Below are 18,575 nucleotides of genomic sequence, written 5' to 3' on the forward strand. Positions count from 1 at the left end.
CTATCACTGGCAGCGTTGTACTTCAGGACAGATCTTGAAACATTCTTTGTGACAATGAATGCCACACCATTCCTCTTCAACTTGTCATGCCCAGCACAGTAGATCACATGGTTGTCTGATTCACAATGGCCAAAACCAGTCCATTTCAGCTCAGTAATGCCTAGGATATTGATCTTTATACATTCCATTTCATTTTTGACAACTTCAAAATTCCTACATTCATACTTCGTACATTCCATGTTCCGATAATTAATGGCTGTTTGAAGCTGCTTGTTCTCATTTTGAGTCATCAGCAAATAGAGGTCCCGAAAGCTTTACTCCACCCATGTCATTACAGCCGGCTCCACTTTGAGGAGGCAGCTCTTTCCCAGTCGTATTTTGAGTGCCGTCTGACTGGAGGGGCTCATCCTCAGGCACTGTATCAGACAGTCTTCTGCTGCTACTCAGAAGGTTTTCAGTGGCCAGGTCCTTCTTCTTCGTCTCTGAGTCCAGAAGCCCCACTGAACCTGTCCACCCCGGGTGACCCTGCCGGCATTTGCAATCTGTTCGGTACAGCTTCCAACATCACAGCAATATACAGCCACCACAGCACAGCACACTGACAAACGGATGGCGACCCGTAAGGGTTAGTCTAGGAAACCCTATGCCGCGGTCGACTCTTTCACCTGGGGTCACTATGAGTCCAACAACAAGAGTAAGTCACAGTGCCACCGAGTCAGAGGCTCTGAAGTCCTTAATTCACCCGAACTTTCAACACATCAGTAATGAGTGTGCCACCTGCCTAACCAGGGAGCCACTTAAGCTGCGTTTGGAGAACTGCCCTCCCCTTCTCTTGGCCTCAGTTTCCTTTCTGCGTAGCCTGTCTCTTCAGCTCCAGGCTCCCAGCCTCCCAGTGCCAAAGTCCCAAAGCAGAATCCCATTGGGCCATGTCAGCCACGTGACTCTCCTGACTAGTTGATGCTCCCATTGACTTGCTTCAGCATGGGACCAGCTATAACTAAGAGGCTGCATCAACCCACAGGAACTCGAAACTCGGAGTGATTATTCTCACTCTTTTACCCCGATACTGTGGTTATTGGAAAGCGGGGTCCCTCATCAACCCTTCTCAGAGCCCCCCACATGCCACACGTCCTGATCTCCCGTCATCCTTTTCTCCAGGCCCCAAACAGGATGCTGAGGCAGCCAAGAGGTTCATCCTAGACATGTATACGGGCATGTACTCGGGCTGTGACGAGGATGCCAAGGGCAGCAAGAAGACCCCGCGCTCCCGCCGCCTCTTCAGCCACTACACGTGCGCCACGGACACGCAGAACATCAAAAAGGTCTTCAAGGACGTGCGGGACTCCGTGCTCGCCCGCTACCTGGACGAGATAAACCTGCTGTAACCCAGGACCCGTCCCTCCAGGGCTCAGACCCGCCCTATCGACAGGGGCGCAGGGCAGACCAAGCGGCGCATGCGCACAAGGCCACGTGCTACGTAGGCTCCCAAAGCCCCTTGTCGTTCTAGGCCCAGGTGGCAGGCAGGCCAGGCGCGAGCAAGTGGGAGGGGGTGGGCGACTGATGGGCACACCTCTCTGTTTCTCACCAGGACGGTTCACCCTTCCTTGACTCAGTTTCCCTGCTTGGAAAGGGAGTAAAACAGCCATTTGTGATGCCAGAGGGGAAAAAATGTTTAAAAAGCAGGGGCTGGAGTCTCTGAGTGGGTGTGACTCTCAGAGGAGGCCCAGTCCCGGGATGTCCCCTCCTGTGCAGGGGGTCTGGGGCCCCTGCAAGGGACGCACCTCCGGGAGCGGGGTGTGGGGGATGGGGTGGGCGCGGTCCTTTAGGCCCAGAGACGTGGGCTCTGGCGCCACCTCGTGGACAGTAGGCGGCAGCGCAGGGCCTTCACCTTCCCAGGGATCAGGAGACCGCCAGAAAGTGCTGTCCTTTTCCCAGACCACCTCCCTCCTTGTTTTACAGATGAGGAAAATGAAGGCCCACAGGCACTCCCTCCCTTCTAGGTCGGGGCAGGAACAGACTGAATCTCCCACCTTTCTGTATTTATTTCCTCACCTGCGGGGCCCCTTGAGGCATTAAAAAAAAAAAAAATGACACTCTGGAAAGCTGTGATTTCTTAGGAACTCGGTCGCCAGCATCCTATCTGTGTCTCTCGCGTTGCTTCTTCAGATCGTCTGCCCCGGGTCCAGAGGTTCTGGTGGTTGAGGGGGTAGGGATAGCAACATAGGGAAGGAGGGGAAGTTCTACTATCCAGCCACCTGTGCTGAGCCGCTCCCTTTGAGGCAGGAGGTGGAGGCTCAGCTCCTCTCTCTGGGTGAGGAGACGGTAGTTGCCACTTCCCCAAAAATTCCCGTAGCAGCCACTGCCCAGCTTGGACGAGGACGAGGACAACGAGGAGGGGTCCACTTTGTCCTAGACTCTGGATCATCCCTCCCACTACCCTCAGGGCTGCCCCTTGACCTACAAGCTGCATCACCCCCATTTTACAGACGAGGAAACTGAGGCACAGAGAGGGTGGATAATTTGACTGAAGTTACACACTTGGGTGTACAGAGCCAAGATTCCATTCATTCATCCAGCACATTTGGTGAAAATACACACTTTTTATGTTTACAAAAAAAATAGATGGTCAGAAAAATTAAGAAGATGGTACAAATACTTCCCACCGAGGCCACGGCCAGAGTCGCGTTAGTAACATCTCATACTCGTGTGGTCCTTTTGTTACCACTCAGAAACCAATATCGGTATATTATTACTAACCAAACACCATACTTTAGTTTCAACTATCCACACCCATGGAAGCCGCAGTCAAGAAATCAAACGACGTATTGCATTGGGCCAATCTGCTGCAAAAGTCCTTTTTAAAGTGTTCCAAAGCAAAGATGTCATTCTGAGGGTTGAGGTGCGCCTGGCCCAAGCCATGGTCTTTTCAATCGCCTCATGTGCATGTGAAAGCCGGACAGTAGAGAAAGGAAGACGGAAAGAACTGACATATTCGAACCGCGGTGTTGGTGAGGAATACGGAATATACCACGAACTGCCAGAGGAACGGACAAGCCTGTCCTGGAAGAAGTGCAGCCAGGGTGTTCTTCAGAAGCGAGGGTGGAGAAACTGCAGTTCACGTAGTTTGGATGGGTGTTTTGCTTTGTTTCATTTTCCTCCCCCATTGAAGACCCTGGTTCCTGATAATATCAATGTATCTGCTACTTTTCTCAAACCCATAATACATATGATAGTTTCGGGATTGCCACACCCAAACCACCCCCAGCGGCGAACTCACTAAACAACGTGCAGTTTTCTGTGCCATTCGTTTTCTCTTTTGGACTCAGCACTGTGTTTGACAGCACTGTGGGCTGGTTCTTTTTTTCTCCAGTGTGGTTATGCCGTTCATTTGAAATACTGTCTAGTTCATTTGTTTTCTAGCTGTATTTCATTCTGAAGTGTTTTTTTCTCCACCTTATCCATTTAATTTTATATTTTTTGACCTAGGAAACATTAACAAAGTCTTTTTTCCAGGAAAAACTGCTGCTGCTGTTGAGTCCATTCCAACTGATGGAGAGGCCACGTGCACAGAGTTCCATAGGCCTTTCAAGGTCGCAGTCTTCATGGAAGCAGGTCACCAGGCCTTTCTTCCATGGAGTCTCTGGGTGGGTTTGAACTGTCAGCCTTCTGGCAAGGAGTCGAACTCTGAACTGTTTGTGCTGTCCAGGGCCTCATTTTAAAACTTGTTGTTGTTGTTGTTGTTATGTGCCGTCGAGTCGGCCCCGACTCATAGCGACCCCTCCTTGGGTTTCCGAGGCAGTATCACTACGGAAGTAGGATTGCCCAACCTTCCTTCCGAGGAGTGGCTGGTGGGTTTGAACCGCCAGCCGTCTGGTTAGCAGGCAAGTGTCTTAGCCACTATGCTACCAGAGCTCCCTCATTTTAAAACTACACACACAAAAAAAAAAAACCAAAAAAAAAAAAACCTCACTGCCATCAAGTGGATTCCGACTCATAGCGACCCCCTCTGGGTTTCTGAGGCAGTAAATATTTACAGAAATAGATTGCCCCAGTCCTGTTTCCATGGAGTGGCTGGTGGGTTTGAACCACCAACCTTCTGGTTAGCAGTCAGATGCCTTAGGCCCTGTGCCACCAGCGCTCCAACACTACACAAAAACTCTATTATTCACTCAAAGTATTCCCTCCCATTTTCAATTTCAATCCTACTTACCAATTCATTAGTTCCTGATTTATCTTCGTTGTTTCTTTTGCAAAAATAAGTAGTTGTTGTTGTTGTTGTTTGCCGTATGTGTATATATTACTTCCCTTTCTTTATTATACAAACAGTAGCATATTACATATACTTTTGCACTTAAAACAAAAACAACCTAACCTAGGTCCTGGAAACGACTCCATTCTGTTGATAGGGCCATCCTCCTCCTCCTTTGTTACAGCTGCGTAGTACTGCCCTGTGCGCTCAGCCGAGTTCATTCAGCCACTTTCCTGGGTACAGCTGTCAAAATGGAGTGGAGGAGGCCTCTGACTCTTCTTAGTTCACAAGAGGGAAAGAAGGCCAAGGTCAAAAGGCCAGAGCCAATTCCTCTGAGATAGAGGTCAGACACACCTCCACCCTCAAACCTTTTTAGCAATTCTGACACCAGCCGTCCCTCCCACAGCACTGCCTACTTCTCTGCTGGGTGTGATAATTCATTGCAATGGCCACATGGAACTCACAGATGATACTCACGATGATGGGATTTATTATGGCAGTAACAGGCTACAATTCAGGTTCAGGAATGATTGGGATACAGTTCTTTGACCAGGACAGCCTCTTCCCAGCTGTGCCTACAGGTGCACCTCTTGCTGGCCCTCAGCCCATGGCCTCTTGGCCCCACAGCCTGCAGCCTCTGCCCTGCTTGGGCAAGTGTTACAAAGCTCTTTGTTGTTGTTGTGTCGTTACGTGCCGTCGAGTCGGACCCGACTCATAGCGACCCCTCCTCCTTGGGTTTCTAAGGCAGTATCACTTTGGAAGTAGATTGCCCCATCTTCCTTCTGAGGAGTGGCTGGTGGGTTTGAACTGCCAGCCTTCTGACAAAGTTCTTTAGCTCTGCAAAGTAGCATCCAGAAGCCCCCTCCACCACCAGCAAGCCTCAGCCCAGAGGCACTCAGCTTCCTCCCTCTGTGGCTGGGAAGCCCACTGTGTCATCTCGTCTGCCACGGTCCCCTGCCGGTGTCCTGGTTCTGCTACCACGGCTTCTCACCATCTCGCGCCATCTCCTGTGTTATGGCTTTCTGCCTCCCCGATCGAAGGGGCTCCCAGAGCAAGGACCCTGTGCCCACAGGAAGCACTCCACTTCTTCATCTTGGTGGTCGTCAGATCCCTTATTTCTGCCTCTGAGAGGGCCCATCTGAAGCCTAGCAGGATGGCAAAACCGACTAATCCCCACATTAAGGTTCCATTCACTTTATTTGCATGGTCCCACCCCCACAAGCATGCCATGTACCTTGTTTACGTCATTAGCAAGCTACCCTATTCCACTGGTGGGCCACAACCCCTCATATTTGCAGTCTTACCCAGTCATAGACAATGGCTAAAAGGGCCATACCAAGGAATTCACTGCACCGTAATATTCTTTGCCAACATCTTAATTCAAATGCATCAATTCTTCTTCAGTCTTCCTTATACCACATGTACATACACAGTCCACATCCTACAACCCAGCAACCTCACATGCTGGAGAATTTGTATCCAGGAGACAGGAGCATAAACATTTACTCCATTATAATTTTTGCAGAAGGAAAAAACACTATCCCCCAAATGCTCATCAACAGAAGAATTAATTTTTTTAAGTTATAGTACATTCCACATTCCTAATGTGGAATATTAGACAGCAGTGAAAAAGAATAAACTACAACTACTGTAGACATGTTCTGCAGAATCTCAAAAACATAATTTTGAGAGAAAGAAGATCTCTCACACACACAACACAGACAGCATGATTCCATTTCTGAAATGCATAAAAACAAGGGGACTGAGGGGACATTCTAGATGAGAATGATCTATACCTTGGCAGGAACTGGGGTGACAAGGATGCCAGCATTTGTCCACAGTCATAGAATAGTCCACTAACAACCTGTACATTTCACTATATGTAAATTGGACCTCCAAAAAGGAAACAGAAACAAATATTATACATCAAGGATTTCATTTTACTTGGAGCCACAATCAAGGCTCATGGAAGCAGCAGTCAAGAAACCAAATGGCCTATTGCACTGAGCATATCTGCTACAAAAGACCTCTTCAAAGTGTTGAACTCAGGTATAGCAAGGATCGTGAGACTGGCACAAGAGCGAGCAGTGCATTGTTCTGCTGTGCATAGGGTCACTATGAGTCGGAGACGGCTCCACGGCACCTAACAACAACAACAAAGTGCTGCAGAGCAAAGATGTCACTTTGAGGTAAGGTGTGCCTGCCCCAAGCCATGGTATTTTCAGTCACCTCATATGCATGTGAGAGCTGGACAATGTTTTTCATTCGATTCTTGAGGAATTAATGCATTCCAGTTATGGGGAGGGGAAGAATACTGAAGAGACCATGAATCAATCTGTCTTAGGAGAATGTAGCCAGAATGCTTCTGGCGACATGTATCCCTTTCATGGAACACCTGTGTCCCCATGAGACCCCTGTGCACCCCTAGGGATACCTGTGCTCCTCCATGGGACATAAATGCCCACCCTTCGGGGGGGTGCAGTTGGTCTGGCCAAGGGGGTTCTGTGGGGTGGGAGGAGAGGTCTGCGTCATAGTCACACTTACACTGCTGCTCCCTCTGTTCTATTTCCAGCCCCCAGACCCCAAAACCTGGCCCAGAAGAGCATACTGTTCCAGGCAGGCTTCTAGAAGCTGGGGTCCTGCAGGAGACCTGGAGGGCGTAGCTCAGGGTGGGTGGGGATGGGTGGGGACCGTTTCCCCCCTGCGTGACTCTGACAGTTACCCCTGCCCCTCGATGGCTTTCAAGGACCGGAAGTGGACAGCTGGACCAGGACTGGGTCTGCAGCAGGGGCTGGTCACAGCACCCTCCCTGGGCCCCGTTGAGCCGACCGTTGGGTTTCTCCTCCTAGTCCCTTGGCCTCACCACCACCCTGGGGGTACCTTGAGCAAAACAGGAAATTTCAAACAACAGGAAACAAGCCGGGCAAGGCGGCGGCCCCACCCTGCGGGGCCCAGCCGCCAGGGCCTCAGTCTGCCCCGGGGGCCGTTATGAACGTCACAGGGTCCCCGGCGGTGGCCCCTGAGTCTTGCCAGTGGCTGGCAGCCGAGGGGCACAGCCAGCTCATCGTGCTGCACTACAACCACTCGGGGCGCCTGGCGTGGCGCGGGGGGCCCGAGGCCAGTGGCCTGGGGGCCCTGCGGGCCCTCTTCGTGGCTGTGAGCTGCCTGGTGGTGCTGGAGAACCTGCTGGTGTTGGCAGCCATCGCCACCCGCATGAGATCCCGCCGCTGGGTGTTCTACTGCCTCGTCAACATCACGCTGAGCGACCTGCTCACAGGTGTGGCCTACCTGGCCAACGTCCTGCTCTCGGGGGCCCACACCTTCCACCTGGCGCCCACCGAGTGGTTCCTGAGGGAGGGCCTGCTCTTCATGGCCCTGGCGGCGTCCACCTTCAGCCTCCTGTTCACTGCCATCGAGCGCTTCGCCACCATGGTGCACCTGGTGGCCGAGAGCCGCGTCACCAAGACGGTGCGCGTCTACGGCTTCATGGGCCTGTGCTGGCTGCTGGCCGCGCTGCTAGGACTGCTGCCGCTGCTCGGCTGGAACTGCGTGTGCCACTTCGAGCGCTGCTCCAGCCTCCTGCCGCTCTACGCCAAGGAGTACATCCTGTTCTGCGTGGTCGTCTTCGCCGCCATCCTCGCCACCATCACGGTGCTTTATGGCGCCATCTTCAGGGTGGTGCGGCTCAGCCAGCGCCGGGCGCCGCGGTCGCACCGGCTGCTGCAGACGGTGCTCATGATCCTGGCGGCCTTCCTGGTGTGCTGGGGGCCGCTCTTCGGCCTGCTGCTCTCCGACGTCTTCGGCTCCAACGTGTGGGCCCAGGAGTACCTGCGGGGCATGGACTGGATCCTCACGCTGGCCGTGCTCAACTCCGCCATCAACCCGGTCATCTACTCGTTCCGCAGCCGCGAGGTGTGCCGGGCGGTGCTAAGCTTCCTGTGCTGCGGCTGTCTGCGGCTGGGCGTGCGCGGCCCCGGGGACTGCCTGGCCCGCGCCGCCGAGGCGCACTCCGGGGCCTCCACCACCGACAGCTCGCTGAGGCCCAGGGACAGCTTCCGGGGCTCCAGGTCGCTCAGCTTCCGCATGCGGGAGCCCCTGTCCAGCATCTCCAGCGTCAGGAGCGCCTGAGGCCAAGGTTGGGGTGACGGGACAGGTGCCAGGCGTGCGTCCAGCCGTGTCCTCCACTGGCCGGAGAGGGTGGCCGGGGGGGCCTGCGGGGTTCAGGAGGGGCGCGTGAGAGAAGGGTTCAGCTGAGGCTGTGGGGTCCTCCCCGAGGCCTCCTGTGATGCCAAGCAGGTTTCCAGAAGTTTCCAGACGTTTCCATGGAGAACGGGGAGACAGCCCAATTGGAGCAGAGAGAGGTCCAAGGGGGCAGTGAGTTTGCCTGCATGTGGACTCCTGTGTTACTCTGGGGAGTCCTGGGCCCAGGCTGCGAGGGCCAGGCTGTGGGTTTGATGCCCTGACAACAACGACATTCAGTGATGGTTTGACATGTCACTGCCTCCCTCTTGTTCATGTGTGCCGGCCAAGGGGCGGTGTGCGGGCTGGAGGGCCAAGTGCAAGTGGGTGCAGCTCCCGCCAGAGAGTGAGGGAGTGCTGTGTGCTTGGGGGTGTGGTTGTGAGGACAAGGGATGGGGTTGAGGGCGTGTGTGTCTGTGTGTGGATGGATCCCTGTGTGTGGGTGTGGGTGTGCGTGGTGGGGTGGGTGGGTGGGTGTGGGAAAGGGGGGAAACAGAAAGGGAGGGAGACAGCATCCCATGGCTATGTATGTGAGTGTGCCTGTGTGTGCGGTGTTTGTGACTGTGTATGTGTGAGAACTAGTATATCGTGGTGTGCTTGTGTGTGTGCCTTGAGTGCAACATAGATACCATATGATAGTCATATGCCTGTGTGTATGCAGACACCTCTGTGTGGGTCAGTTTTCTTGTCTGAGAGTGTGTGTGCACATGTGTGTGTATACAGTGTGCACTTTTGCATGCATTGTGTGCAGATGTGTATGTGCACATGTGTGCACTCTTGCACACACCCATATGCACATGCATGTGTGCACTCACGTGTGTATTGTGTGCATGTGTGCAGTGTGTGTGATTGAATGTGTGCATGTCTTTGTGTGTGTACATGTGTCTGTTCATGTACTGCATGTGTTCACCTGCATGTGCATGTGTGTGGTGTGAATGCTTGCACATGTGTACATGTGTGGCTATACGTGTACTGTGTGTACATGTTTGCATGTGTGTGCACACGTGTGCTGCCAAACACTCTCACCAGAAGTGTATAACCAACCAGTGTGTCTGGCTGTTGCGAGACTTCCCACGCCCGCCCCTTCTCGCTCACTTCCCCTTTCCCTGTCCCTGCCAGGATCCCAGTCTGGGCCCCCCCCACTCCTCCCCGACTCCCCAGGACCCTTACCTTGTCTGGCTGGTTTTTCATAAGCTAAACTGAACTGCCGCCACAGTCTCTGGCCTCTGTGTCTTTCGGGGACTTGGTCTGGGGACCGGCAGAGGGGCACTCGGTCCTCCTGGCCTGGGGGCATCCGCCCAGTCCTCTAGCTTTTGCTTTGGAACTAGTCACCTGGCCCTTCCCCATTATGGGCTCTGGCAGGACTCGCAGCCTGAGGTACACTCCCAGAGCCGATCGCCATGCAGGGCCTCCTGGGGGACATGTTGTCCGTCTGCTCTGTCCAGTATGGAGCCCTCAGTCTGGGAGGTGGCCTGTGCGACCCAGGAACTCTTACCTTGATTTAATGTTAATTAATTGACATTGTCATTCTTCCGTGCCCTTGAGAAGATTCTGACTCCTAGTGACCCCACGGGACAGAGTACTACCACCCACAGGATTTCCAAGGCTGTCGTCTTTATGGGAACAGACTGCCAGGTCCTTTCCCTGTGGGGCTGCTGGGTGGGTTTGAACCGCAAACCTATCAGTTGGCAGCTGAGTGCTTATCCCTTGTCCCACCATGGCTCCTTCAACACCCCCACAGGACTCCCATATTGGGCAGTGCAGGTGGCAGCCCTGAAAACACGGACAATTTTATTTCTTTGGTAGAAAGTTCTTTCTTTTCCTCCACCCAGGACTAAGCTAGTCCTTGAAAGTCCCCACCTCCCACCTGCCTCCTCTCTTTCTCCAGTTGCTAGAACTTTCTACAACCTTCCCCTCCCGAAAGCTCCCAAGACAGAGGCCGGTCCAGGCCCTGGCCCCGCCTGCAGCTGGTGGAGCTTCAAATAGAACTTAGGATCAGTCAGGCCTGAGCTCCCGCCCCATCTCCTTCCGTGGCCCAACGTCGCTGGGCCTGTTTTCCTATCTAAATGTGTGGAATACCTGGGTGATGCTTGATGACCTGCCGGAAGGTTGGCAGTTCAAACCCTCCCAGATGTCCCTCAGAAGACAGGCCTGGTGGTCTGCTTCCCAAAGGCATGGACACACGGGGTCACCTCAAGTCGGAACTGCTTGATGGCAACCACCTACAGCCACAAAATAGGGATAAGATAGCAGGGTTCCTCACACACTGTCCCATTTAAAGTGAGGAGCTATAAAAAGTATGTCATGTAGACCTTAAATATTTTATTTCATGTTTGATGGCCAACCTTTGAAGGAGCTCTGGTGGCCCAGTGGATAAGGCATTTGGCAGCTAATCAGAAGGTCAGAGGTTCAAACCCACCAGCTGCTCCACGGAAGAAAGACAAGGCAGTCTTCTTTAAGTCCATAAAGATTTACAGCCTTGGAAACTCAATGGGGTCCTTATGAGGTGGAATTGACTTGATGGCAGTGGGAAGTGTGGGAGGCCAGCCTTTGAGGTTGGGACTGTGTTGTCAAGTGGAGGGGGAGTGCTCAGGGCACAGGGGTGAGGATCCAGCTCTGTCTGCCCCTTGGGCACGTGTGGGCCGGTCTCTGAGCCTGAGCCTGTTTTTGCCTCTACAACACGGGAAGTATTGAGTCTTTACTGTGCTGTCCAGCATAGTGGCCGCTAGTCACATGGGAGGAGACTGTGTGGAGCACAGCTAAGTGCTTGGCTACTAGCCAAAGGCTGGCGGTTCAAACCCACCCAGGGGCACTTTGGAAGAAAGGCCTGGTGATCTGCTTCCGAAAGGTCCCAGCTGAAGACCCTGGGGCGCACAGTCCTCCTCTGACATGCGTGCCCTGAGTCGGGGCTGACTGGGCACAGCTGGGTTGGTTCCCTTTGCTGTGGTCGCCTGCAGCAATTTCCAGGAAAATAAAATGAAATGGAAACTTCAGTTGTTCAGCTGCACTGGCCGCCTTGCAAGGGCTCAGTAGCTGCCGTTTGGGCCCATGCAAGTCTAGAACATTCCCGTCGTGGCGGAGGGGTCTAGTGCACAGGGGAAGAGACTGCTCAGGCACTTACGTGAAGCACAGGACGGGCCAGGACGGTCCTTATGAGTTCGGGCTTCCCGCTCTGAATGTGTTGCTTGGGGACCACAGCAGGCAGGGTGGGGGTCTAGGTGGGATTTGGGATGAGGGGCATCTGGGCTACCCTGAGGCTCTCCGACTGTGTGAGCCGGCCCCATCCCCTCCTCTGCCCTGGGGGGCCTCCCACTCTCTGCTGGATCGACCTGAACTGTCTGCTGCTTCCTCCTGTCTCATAGCCTTTGCACATCCCTTTGTCAGCCCCACTAGGGTGGCATGCTCCAGGTCTCAGTTGAAGCATCACCTCCTCCAGGAAGCCTCCCCTGCTTTCCCCTTCCTAGGTCTCATCGGAGCTCCTGTGCCTTTGCACCCCCATCATGGCTCCGCCTCTGCTGGGCCTGCACCTTCTCTCATTCTTCACTTGACTGTTGCCTGCCCATCCTCCGGGTCTCAGCTGAAGCATCACCTCCTCCAGGAAGGTTTCACAGATTTCTCCTCCCTGGGCCTCCTCTGGGCTCCCCCAGCCACTTGGGTGCCCTCATTATGGTTCTGACCTCCCCCTGGTTGGGCATCCATCTCCTCCTCTGGACTCTGAGCTCTGGGAGGTGGAGACTGTGGCTTTGCTTGGCCATCTCTGTGTCCTTGGCACCCAGGCCAGCACACAGTAGGTGCCCAGCGACCAGAGCTCTGGGAGAACTGGCCCCAGCAGCATGCCCTTGGCCGAGCCTTGGAAACCTCTTTTCCCTCCTCCTCCTCCACCCATCCTCTTCCCTGTTGGTGGTGGTGGCAGTGGCAGGACTGTCCTCAAGGTTCCTGACCCTCACCAGTTGGATATCTAGGAGTTAACGACAGCCCCATGCTGGCGTCTGCAGCAGCTACTCACTGCTCCTTAGTTCCGCTGTGAACCATGGGTGTTCTGGTTCCCTGATGCCGCTCTGACAGGAATATACCACAAATGGGATGGCCATTCTTACAATTTGGAGGCCTTAAGTCCAAGTTCAAAGTGCCAGGCTCTAGGGGCTGGGTGAAAGCCCCCCAACCTTGGGGTCCAGCTCCACCTCCTATTCCCAGCCATTGGAGCTTGAGGCGTTTCTTCACTCAGACAGCTGCTGGCTGCTGAGGCTGACAAGCCCCAAGGTTGACAAGGAAAAAGGCACAGTCCCAATGTTACCAAACCACACGGCAGGCCATTAACTTAAGTCCATTGTAAGTTCCAAGGTCGGCAGAGCATAGCAGGCTGCTGAGCAATGACATGGCTACATGCAGGGTCCAAGTGTGCCATAGGCTAGAGACCATTCCCAAGGCTTCTCCTTATCTACAGGAAGCAGACCACATCCCAAAGGCAGCTACTCAGCTGCTTCCAGTAGATCCCACCATGGAGTTGATTGCCAGTCTCATCATGGGGAATACTACATCCAGATGCCCAGCCACTCAACCAGGCCCAGCCAAGTTGACACACAATATAACCACCACAATGGGCTCTTCTTTCTTTCTTCTTATTCTTCTTCATTTTTTAATTTTATTGTGCTTTGGGTGCAAATTTACAGAGCAAATTTGTTTTACATTCAACAGTTCCTGCACTTTTGATTTCACTGCCAATTACCGTCTATGACTGTAACACACTCCCCTCCCCTCTCCTCCCTGTGCCCTTCTTAACTATGCCCTCCTGTCTGTCCAGCTTACCCTCCATGTGATTGCTGCCCCGTGGGTGCCTCGTGGCTGATGGTTCTCAGGGGTGCATCTCCCTACAACCCTGAAGAGCAGGTGGGTGCATCGCCCAGGGGTAGGTGTTCTGCACGTATGTCTTTCTATTGTTGGGCTGAGAGCCAATCCATGGAAGTGAGTCCATTTCCAGGCCCAAAGGATAACCCGGGGCCATAGTCTCAGGCGTTCCACCAGTCTCCATCCAACCAGTAATTCTCATCATTTTTGTGTTTTTGAATTTTGATGTACATTTTTCTCCCCACCTCATCCAGGATCTCCAGTTTTGATCCCTTTCTGAGCAGTTGGGGCTTCAGTTTCCTTCTCTGTAAAATGGGAGTGTCCACAGCCCCTGCCCTCCTGGGTCGCTGTGAGGATTTGGCAGGCTCAGGGGTAGAGACCCTGGCACTTAGCCAGTGGTCATGAACTGGTGTGTGTGTGTGACCCACCCACTGCCATCGAGTCGGACCCGACTCATAGCGACCCCTCCTTGGGTTTCCGAGGCGGTATCACCACGGAAGTAGATTGCCCAACCTTCCTTCCAAGGAGTGGAAGGTGGGTTTGAACAACCAGCCTTCTGGTTAGCAGTCAAATACCTTCGGCACTATGCCACCAGAGCTCCCGTGTGTGTGTGTATGTGTGTGTGTATGTGTGTGTGTGAAGGAATAATACCAACAAACCCTTATACATCACTTGGTGCCTGGCATTGCCCTAAGCACTTTTGTACTAACTCATGTCATCCTCACAAAACCCCGCTAAGGTCTGTTATAGGTTGCACCTTGACCCCTAAAAAGATACGTGGAAGGTCCTGACTCCCAGGACCCATGAACGTGACCTTGTTTGGAAATAGGGTCTTTGCAGATGGTACCAGTGAAGTTCACACGAGGTCACGCTGAGTTGGGTGGGTCCCGAGCCCATGTAAGTGTTGCATTCTTAGAAAGGAGACTCAGGGTAAAACAGAAGGAGGACAGCCATGTGAAGATCCACGTGCCAGCCAAGGAGGCAGGGGCCACCCGAGGCTGCGCAAGGCGAGAAAGGAGCCTGCCCTTGGGCCTTCAGGGGCACCGCCCTGCCGACACCCTGCATTCTGAATTCTGGTCTCCAGATGCTGAGGCAGTAAGTTTCTGCTCTTTACAGTCCCCCGGGTTGTGGTGCTTTGCTGGCAGCTGTAGGAAGCTAATACAGGTGGCGGTTGTCGGTGTCGTCCAGTTGACTCTGCCTCGTAGTAACGGCTTGTGTAACAGGGTGCAAGGCTGCACGGTCCGGCCCAGCCTCCCAGCTGTCGCCGTGTGTGAGTGCGTTGCTGCAGGTCCTGGGGCAGTTCATCTCCATGGGGGTCTTCCTCCTCCTCACTGACCATCAGCTTTACCAAGCATGTCCTTCTCCAGGGCCTGGGCCCTCCTGATACTATGTCCAAAGTACAAGAGATGAAGGAGCATTGGAAGCGAGGAATACAGGTAGGTGCTGCCATGGAGCCTGTTGGAAAGATGGAGCAACTGAGGCACAGAGAGGTAGTCAGGTGACCAGCCTTATTGGGGGGGTGTCTCGAGGCCTTTTCAGAAGCAGTCATACTAGAGCTTGGGCTGTCAACTCACCAAGGGCCTGAGCTTCTGTCCTCTGCACCCTCTAGCCTCAGCACAAGCCATCCGTACAAGAGGTGGAGTGGTGGATGGCCATTAAGTCTGCTGACCCGGACACTGACTTCCTAGGGTTGCCAGGGGTCTTGAGGCTAGAAGTCTGAATTCAAGGTGCTGACTCTAAGGGAAGGTTTTCTCTCTCTGTTGGTTCTGGAGGAAGGTCCTTGTCTCTTTCAAGCGTCTGCTCCTGGGCGACCTTCACATAGCTTCGTGTCTCTCCTCCCCCATCTATGGTTGCTAGCTTGTGTTTAATCTCTTTTATATCTCAAAAGACATTGACTCAAGACACACCCTACGCTAACCATGTCTCATTAACATAACAAAGACAACCCATTCCCAAATTGGGATTATAACCACAGGTAAAAATCAAACCAAACTCACTGCCATCAGTGGATTCCGACTCATTGCGACCCCCACTGGGTTTCCAAGGCTGCAAATCTTTAAGAAAGCAGACTGCCACGTCTTTCTTCCACAGAGTGACTGATGGGTTTGAACCACAGACCTTTTTGGTTAAAAGTCAAATGCCTTAACCACTACACCACTCGAGCTCCTTAACCATAGGCATAGATGTTAGGGGTTACAACACATATATTTGGGGGACACAATTCAATCCATCACGCCAGGTTTAGCAAATACAAACACAGAATGCCCAACTCAATTTGAAGTTCAAATGAACAAAAAACCAAAACCCACTGCCACTGAGTCAATTCCAACTCATCGTGACTCTGTCAAAACTCACTCACTGCCGTCCAGTCAATTCTGACTCATAGCAAACCCTTCCTGGGGTTTCTGAGGCAGTATCTCTATGGAAGTAGATTGCCCAGTCTTCCTCCCAAAGTGTGGCTGGTGGATTTGAACTGCCAGCCTTCTACTTAGCAGTCAAATGCCTTAGGCACTACACTGCCAGAGTGACTATAGGACAGAGTAAAACTGCCCCCAAAGGTTTCCAAGGCTTTTAAATCTTTACAGAAGCAGACTGCCTCATGTCTCTCCCATGGAGTGAGTAGTGGGTTCAAACCACCGACCTTTTGGTTAGCAGCCAAATGTTTTAACCGTTGCACCACCAAGTATTGTGGTTAGGTATCTGTTATGGTTACCTAGTGCCACTCTGAGGAGCTCTGGTAGCATTGTGCCTAAGGCACTTGACTGCTGGGGGTTCAAACCCACCAGCCACTCCTCGGAAGAAAGGTTGGGCAATCTACTTCTGTAGTGATACTGCCTCGGTAACCCAAGGAGGGGTTGCTATGAGTCAGGTCCGACTCAATGGCACATCACAACAACAACAGTGCCACTCTGACAAGAAATATACCACAAATGGGATGGCCTTAAGAAACAGGAGTTTATTCTTACAATTGGAGGCTTTAAGTCCAAGTTCAAAGTGCCAGGCTCTAGGGGCTGAGTGAAAGCCCCTCAACCTTGGGGTCCAGCTCCACCTCCTGCTCCCAGCCCACTGGAGCTAGAGGCATTTCTTCACTCAACAGCTACGGACTGCTGAGGCTGAGAAGGCCAAGGTTGACAAGTAAAAAGGCACAGTCCTGATGTTACCAAACCACACAGCAGGCCATTAACTTAAGTCCATTGTAAGTCCCAAGGTCAGCAGAGCATAGCAGGCTGCTGAGCAACGACACGGCTACATGCAGGGTCCAAGCATGCCATAGGCTAGAGACCTAAAGCTACTTGTTATATACAGGGAGCAGACCCCATCCCAAAGACTTCTTGTGGTAGATCCCACCACGGAGTTGATTGCCAGTCTCCTCATGGGGAATAACTACCACCAGCTGCCCAGCCACTCAACCAGGCCCAGCCAGGTTGACACACAAACTGAACTACCACAGTTCCCTTGAGTCGGTTCTGACTTACAGCGACCCCAAGTACAACAGACTTAACGTTCCCTGGTCCTGCCCCATCCTCATAGTCCTTGCTGTGCTTGAGGCCACTGTCACAGCCACGGGGTCAGTCCATCCCCTTTTTCATTGACCCTCTACTTTACCAAGCATGGTATCTTTCTACAGGGTTTAGTCCCTTCTGGTAACATGACCAAAGGACGAGAGATGAAGTCTAGTCATTCTCACTTCTAAGGAACATTCCATCTGTTCTTCTTCCAAGGCAGATTTGTTCGTTCTTCTAGCAGTCCACAGTACAGTCAATACTCTTGCCAACACCACAATTCACATGCATTAATTCTTCTTTTTTCTTCCTTACTCTGTGTCTAGCTCTCACATGCTACTGAAAACACCATGGCTTGGGTCAGGTGCACCTTAGTCTTCAAAGTGACATCTTTGCTCTCTAACACTTCCAAGAGGTCCTTTGAGGCAGATTTTCCCAGTGCAATAAGTCGTTTGATTTCTTGACTGCTGCTTCCCTGAGCATTGATTGGGCATCCACCAGAACTCTTTTCAAAAGAACAAATAATTATTTAGTGTAAGTATGTTCCAAATGCAAAGCCAACAAACACAAACCCATTGTCATCAAGTTGATGCCTACTCATAGCCACCCTATAGGACAAAGTACAACTGTCCCATAGAGTTTCCAAGACTGTAATCTTTATGGAAGCAGACTGCCACATCTTTCCCCCTCAGAGTAACTGGTGGGTTCCCACCACCAACCTTTTGGTCAGCAGCCAAGTGCCTAACTACTGCACCACCACAGCTCCTTAGTTCCAAATATAAATAAATATAAATATAAATAAGGAGGAGTCAGCCACAGGGATCCAGGTGAGGCGAGGGAACCCAGGCCACACCCCAAAGAGGCAAGGCAGGAAAGCAGGAGAAAGGAGAGAAAAAGGCCAGGGAGCCTGGGACAGAGCAAGGAGGCAGCAGTAGGGATCCAGCTAAGGGGAGGCTGGAGAGGTTTCCAACAGCTAAGGGAGACGAACTTGTCTGTCAGTCTGTCCTACTGTGGTAACGTGTCACTGTGAGTTTCAAACCCAGTGGGGTGCACATGGTGCACAGGTATCAGCCCAGCTTGCAGACTGAGATAGACTAGGAAGAAGGAGGAGGCCATCCACTTCTCAAAGAATTGGCCAGGAAAAACCTTATGAATGGCAGAGAAACACTGTCTGATATATTACTGCACAATTTTATGAATAGACCAGAAACATTGTCCAATACAGAGGAGGAGGATGAGTCACTTAGGTTAGAAGGCTCTCAGAATCCGACTGGGAAAGAGCTGCTTCATCAAAGTAGAACCAGCCTTACTCATTTGGATAAGGTAAAGTTTTCAAGACCTCCATTTGCTGACGTGGCATGACTCAAATTGAGGAGAAACAGCTGCAAACATCCATTAATAATTGGAACGTGGAATGTACGAAGTATGAATCTAGGAAAATTGGAAGTTGTCAAAAAGGAAATGGAACACATAAAGATCAATATCCTAGTCATTAGTGAGCTGAAATGGACTGGTTTTGGCCATTTTGAATCAGACAACCATATGATCTACTGTGCTGGGAATGACAGTTTGAAGAGGAATGGCATGGCATTCATCATCACAAAGGATGTTTCAAGATCTGTCCTGAAATACAATGCTGTCAGTGACAGGATAATATCCATACGCCTACAAGGAAGACCAGTTAATATAACTATTATTCAAATTTATGCACCAACCACCAAAGCTAAAGATGAGTAAAT

The 18,575-nt window shown here is 52.2% G+C and overlaps 2 protein-coding genes across 2 annotated transcripts in view; both read left to right on the plus strand.

Annotated features, from left to right (window-relative positions):
• GNA15 (G protein subunit alpha 15) overlaps nucleotides 1-1,385 on the plus strand; it is a 39,714-nt gene extending 38,329 nt beyond the window's left edge. Inside the window, exon 7 of the mRNA XM_007951017.2 lies at nucleotides 1,159-1,385. Coding sequence (XP_007949208.1) covers nucleotides 1,159-1,385 — 227 coding nt within the window. The remainder of the gene's footprint in view (nucleotides 1-1,158) is intronic.
• Nucleotides 1,386-7,237: 5,852 nt separating this feature from the next.
• On the plus strand, nucleotides 7,238-8,377 carry S1PR4 (sphingosine-1-phosphate receptor 4). The gene has a single exon (XM_007951083.1). The coding sequence runs from the start codon at nucleotides 7,238-7,240 to the stop codon at nucleotides 8,375-8,377; it is 1,140 nt and encodes a 379-aa protein (XP_007949274.1).
• The last annotated feature ends 10,198 nt before the right edge of the window (nucleotides 8,378-18,575 follow it).

The sequence above is a fragment of the Orycteropus afer genome, unplaced genomic scaffold, assembly GCF_000298275.1.
Source record: "Orycteropus afer afer isolate SDZICR_OR568_19922 unplaced genomic scaffold, OryAfe1.0 scaffold00291, whole genome shotgun sequence".
Lineage (NCBI taxonomy): Eukaryota > Metazoa > Chordata > Mammalia > Tubulidentata > Orycteropodidae > Orycteropus > Orycteropus afer.